The following is a 5,327-nucleotide window of genomic DNA, read 5'->3' as shown; positions in this document are numbered from 1 at the left end:
CGGGGCGAGGGAGGGTTTCAGCCCCCCCACCCTTTGGGGTGCAGCCCAGCCCAGGTCTCTGCCACCTTTGGGGTGACGCCGAGGCGGTCACTGACGCCCGCTCTCCTGCCTGGCTCTCAGAGAACGACACCATTTACTGGGTGGACATGGGTCTGAGCACCATTAGCCGGGCCAAGCGGGACCAGACGTGGCGGGAGGACGTGGTCACCAACGGCATTGGCCGCGTGGAGGGCATCGCCGTTGACTGGATCGCCGGTGAGATGGGATGCGGAGCGGGGAGGAGCGGGGTGGGCAGCTGGGGAGCGGGGCTCATGCGGGTGTTCACCGTCCCCTCTCTGCAGGAAACATCTACTGGACGGACCAGGGCTTCGATGTCATCGAGGTGGCCAGGCTGAACGGGTCCTTCCGCTATGTTGTCATCTCGCAGGGGCTGGACAAGCCACGAGCCATCACGGTCCATCCAGAGAAGGGGTGAGAACCCACACAAAACCACCCGGGGAGGGCCATCAGCTGGGGGGTGGGCACACATCGGAGACCCCCCGCGCCCTCCCGGCAGAGCCGCGCGGTTTGCATGCAATGGAGGAGGAGCCGAAGGTCTCCCCCCACACCAAGGGACGGGCTCCTGGTGTCCAAACCAGCTGGGTTCAACCAACCTTTCAGCAATGGGCTGAGCTTCCTGGGCGCTCCCTGTGATGGGAAGGATGGAGAAGGCACCTCCCATGGGGGCACGCGGGTGGGTTTCTGGGCAGCATCCAGCTGCAGCGCTCCCTTCCCCAATGGCAGCGTCATCTCCACAGTGGCCAGAGGCTGGCACGTCACCAGGGGTCGGGACCGAGGCCCTGGTGTGGAGGGATGAGGGGGAGAGATGTTTGTCCTCTGCTCCGACGGTCCAAAAGGCCCAAGGGTGCTGCTCGTGGCCGGCCCCGTGGTCACGTCCCTGCTGTCCCCTGCAGGTATCTCTTCTGGACGGAGTGGGGGCAGTACCCCCGCATCGAACGGTCCCGCCTGGATGGGACCGAGCGGATGGTGCTGGTGAACGTCAGCATCAGTTGGCCCAACGGGATTTCCGTTGACTATGAGGTACGGTTGCCGCTGGGAGGACGGTGCTGCCCTGGGGCCGGGCGGGGAGCGTGCTGGTCCCCAGGGTCCCTGCTGCTGGGGCCGCTGGGGGCACGGCTGCCCTCCCCGGTGCAGGGAGGGACGTCCAGGGAGGTCATCTTCTGAACCCTGGGGACTTTCTGCTGGCCGTGGTGGGAGAGGGTGCCTTAGCGCCGCCCTGGTGCACCACTCCATCGCTGACTGGGATGCTTGCCGCAGGACGGGAAGCTTTACTGGTGTGATGCCCGGACAGACAAGATCGAACGAATCAACGTGGAGACGGGTGAAAACCGAGAGGTTGTCCTGTCCAGCAACAACATGGACATGTTCTCGGTGTCGGTCTTCGAGGAGTACATTTACTGGAGCGATAGGTACCGTGCCCAAGGGTCTGGCGGGGCTGGGGGTGTCCCAGGCGCCGGCTGAATGGGGGGGTGGGGGGAGCGGGGGGGTGCTATGGGGGGGGGGCAGAGCTGGGCCCTGCTGCAGGGTGCTGCTGGGGTGGCCCCGTGTCAGCTGCGCGGTGACGCCGTCTGTCCTTAGGACTCACGCCAACGGCTCCATCAAAAGAGGCAACAAGGACAACGCCACCGCGTCGGTGTCCCTGCGGACGGGGATCGGCGTGCAGCTCAAGGACATCAAAGTCTTCAACCGGGCCAGGCAGAAGGGTGCGTCCAGGAGTGGGGGGGTGTCAGCCCCTCCCGCGGCGCTGCTGAGCCGGCAGATGCCGGGATGGGGACGGGAACAAAACGGGCCACTGTGTCATCGTCAAAAGACGCACGTTGCACCCCGTGCTGAGCCCCTTCCTTCGCCCGGGGCGGGTGGGAGTGGGGAGAGGTGGAAACGGCCGAGCGGGAGCCGGCCCAGTCCCTTGAACAGCCCCCCCTTCCCCTCCCCAGGCACCAACATCTGTGCCCAGAGCAACGGGGGCTGCCAGCAGCTCTGCCTGTTCCGGGGTGGCGGGCAGAGGACGTGCGCCTGCGCCCACGGCATGCTGTCCGAGGACGGGGTGAGCTGCCGGGACTACGACGGCTACCTGCTCTACTCGGAGCGCACCATCCTCAAGAGCATCCACCTGTCAGACGAGAACAACCTCAACGCGCCCATCAAGCCCTTCGAGGACGCGGAGCACATGAAGAACGTCATCGCCCTGGCCTTCGACTACCGCTACGGCTCCAAGGGCAGCAACCGCATATTCTACAGCGACATCCACTTCGGCAACATCCAGCAGATCAACGATGACGGCACGGGGCGCAAGACCATTGTGGAGAGTGAGTGTCACAGGGTCCCCTACGCCTGCCTCTGTCCTCAGACCCCTCTTTTCTGTTGTCCCCTGCCACCTCTTCCTGAACTCCCCCATTCCTCACCCAAGGGTGGCTTCTCCTTGTCTCAGTTAACATTTTTTAGCGTTTTCAAGAGGCACTTTGCGTGGCAGCTCTCAAGGGTTGGGCTGTGAGCTGGAGCCTCTGGAAGGGGCCGCAGAGCCAGGATGAGCCTGCGGAGCTGGCTCTGGCAAGCAGAGCGTATCACGAGGCTTGGGCGTGCGCGTGGGTTTGCATCGCTCTAGAAACAAGGCGCTGCAGCAAACCTGGGGATCTGCTCCGTGTTGGGATTTGACTTCCAAGACGGGTCCCTGGAGCCTGAGCAAGCCTTGCTGCGCCGGGCCCTGTCCTCCCCTCCAGCCCTGGGTTGGCACTCGGTCGGTTCCGTTGGCTCCTGCGGCGATCGAAGGGACCGCGTCTGTGGCTCTGCATCGCTAGGGAGCCCCCCCGGCGAGGGTTGTAGATGTGCTCGCTAATGAGCCTATTTACATTTGGCACTTGGGATAGCGGCGCGCGCTGAGATCAGAAGAGCAGTGCCCATCTCTCACAGCCGGTTCATTAAACCTTTTGCTGCTCGTTAACGAGGGAGGAAGGATGAGTGTATAGTTCGAGTTCTGGCCTGGGAGCTGGAGGGAAGGTCTCCCCGGTTGGCCATGGGTCTTTGTCTTGTCACCTCGTGCCTCTGGGCCCCAGCTCTCCCCTGGAAGAGGGGACCCTTCCCTCCCCAGTGGGGACAGGGAGATGCGGAGCATGGCCTGGCCAGCGCAGGGGGGATGACCAGAGCATGAGCTTGAAAGCCAAGTTCAAGCCGTTGTTACATCGCAAGCGAATGTCTCTTGGCCTTCCTGAGCGTTGTTACCCACTGGGCAGCAGAGGTCTGTCCAGGAGACCCCAATGTCTCCTGGGGTCCCAGCTCACCCGTTAGCACAGGCGCCAGCCCAGCCCTGCGGGGTCCCCTCGGGTGCTGCCACGTTGGCTCCCTCTTAGCAAGCAGCCAGAGCCTCTGAGGGGTTTTTTTGGGGGGGTGTAATTGAAAACAATAACTTAAGGCTGGCAAAGAAGCTGTGCCCACGTGTCCCAGTCGGCGCTGGCCGTGCGGGGTGAGCTGGGCAGCCTTGCAGGAGCACAGGCTGGATGTGACCCTCGCCTGTCCCCGTCCCCCCCTCCACAGACGTGGGTTCAGTGGAGGGGCTGGCGTACCACCGCGGCTGGGACACGCTCTACTGGACAAGCTACACCACCTCCACCATCACCCGCCACACCGTGGACCAGAGCCGCCTGGGGGCTTTCGAGAGGGAGACGGTGATCACCATGTCGGGGGACGACCACCCCAGGGCCTTTGTGCTGGACGAGTGCCAGAAGTGAGTGGCGTCGGTGGCCCTGCCAGCCTGCCCGGGGGTCCACGGGGTCCCAGGGTCAGTGCCCGGGGTGGACGCCATTCCCCCAGGGAGGAAGCAGTAGCTCCCAGCACGGAGTATTGCACCCCAGGGAGGAACGGGTGCTCCCTCCCGACGCGTCCTTCAGCACCCAAAGCAAAGACCAAATCCCCCTCCCATCCCCATCTCCGGTCAGCTGGTACCACGGGGTACCGTTCCCAGCTGGCTGCAGTGGCCTCGCTCCTCCTCCTCCTCCTCCCCCTCTTCATGCGGGGACGGTGTCCCCCCCCATCCCAGCGCCCTTGGAAGCCCCGCAGCTCCAAAGGGGTGCGTGAGCCAAGGTGTACGTGGCCAAGAGCTGGGGCTGCAAAGGCACCGCGTGTCTCTCCCCTTCCAGCCTGATGTTCTGGACCAACTGGAATGAGCAGCATCCCAGCATCATGCGTGCCACCCTCTCTGGTGCCAACGTCCTCATCATCATTGACCAGGACATACGGACGCCCAACGGGCTGGCCATTGACCACAAGGCCGAGAAGATCTACTTCTCCGACGCCACACTGGACAAAATCGAACGCTGCGAATACGATGGCTCCCACCGCCACGTGAGTCCAGACCTGGCCTCCAGCGGCAGAGATGGGGAGGAGAGCGGCGAGTGTCGAAACTGGGGCTGGCGCCTTGCCAGAGGAAAGCAGAGCTGGGGCACGGGGGAGGATCGGGCCCTCCCCTGGGGCGGACACACGGGGATGGGCTACGCGTGGGGCAGTGCCGGGGGGTGCGTTCCCCCAGCCAGGTTCCTTCATGCTCACAGTTTGCCTGTGTCTGGCAGGTGATCCTGAAATCGGAGCCCGTGCACCCCTTTGGCCTGGCTGTCTACGGCGATTACATCTTCTGGACGGACTGGGTGCGCAGGGCTGTGCAGCGAGCCAACAAGTACGTGGGCACCGACATGAAGCTCCTGCGTGTCGACATCCCCCAGCAGCCCATGGGCATCATCGCCGTGGCCAACGACACCGACAGCTGTAAGGACGCCCCGCTGCCCACCGTCACCCCCCAGCCCCACCACCATGGGGGCTCTGCTCCCCCCCGCCTCTGCCAGACCCACGCGCCCCGGCTCGGGGAGCTCAGCCCTGTGCCAGACAGCGCTGCTCTTCCCCCCCCAACCCCCCATCTGCAGGCCAGGGGAGGGGGGAACCCATCCCACCCTCCTGCCTGGTCCTGGTCCCTTCGGCACCCTCACACCAAGGCCTCTCTGTCTCCAAACCCCGTGCAAACTGAAGAGAGGGAGAATTTGCCCCATATGTGCTCTCCCCAGGGCATTCTTCTTGCAAGATCTGGGGAGGCGGGGTGCCCCCAGCCCCGTGCATCCCCCATGGCCCCGTCATGGAACCCTGGCTTCTCCTCTCCCCATCCAAGAGGACAAGGGGAAGGGGGTGCCGGGGGTGTGACCGCTCTCCATCTCTCCTAGGCGAGCTGTCCCCGTGCAGGGTGAACAACGGCGGCTGTCAGGACCTCTGCCTGCTGACGCCAAAGGACA

The 5,327-nt window shown here is 64.4% G+C and overlaps 1 protein-coding gene across 1 annotated transcript in view; it reads left to right on the top strand.

Moving 5' to 3' along the window:
• The window catches only part of LOC104132272 (low-density lipoprotein receptor-related protein 1), a gene marked incomplete at both ends in the record, with an annotated part of 38,951 nt that overhangs the window by 8,963 nt on the left and 24,661 nt on the right, over positions 1 to 5,327 (top strand). The window contains 10 exon segments of the mRNA XM_035900950.1: positions 121 to 255; positions 342 to 471; positions 954 to 1,080; positions 1,318 to 1,469; positions 1,639 to 1,763; positions 1,995 to 2,366; positions 3,589 to 3,778; positions 4,191 to 4,395; positions 4,620 to 4,812; positions 5,259 to 5,320. Of these exon segments, the coding sequence (XP_035756843.1) occupies positions 121 to 255; positions 342 to 471; positions 954 to 1,080; positions 1,318 to 1,469; positions 1,639 to 1,763; positions 1,995 to 2,366; positions 3,589 to 3,778; positions 4,191 to 4,395; positions 4,620 to 4,812; positions 5,259 to 5,320 (1,691 nt within the window).

Source organism: Egretta garzetta, unplaced genomic scaffold (genome assembly GCF_000687185.1).
Source record: "Egretta garzetta isolate BGI_Z169 unplaced genomic scaffold, ASM68718v1 scaffold928, whole genome shotgun sequence".
Lineage (NCBI taxonomy): Eukaryota > Metazoa > Chordata > Aves > Pelecaniformes > Ardeidae > Egretta > Egretta garzetta.
The sequence above is the reverse complement of the archived record's forward strand: the minus strand, read 5'-3'. Positions and strand labels throughout refer to the sequence as shown.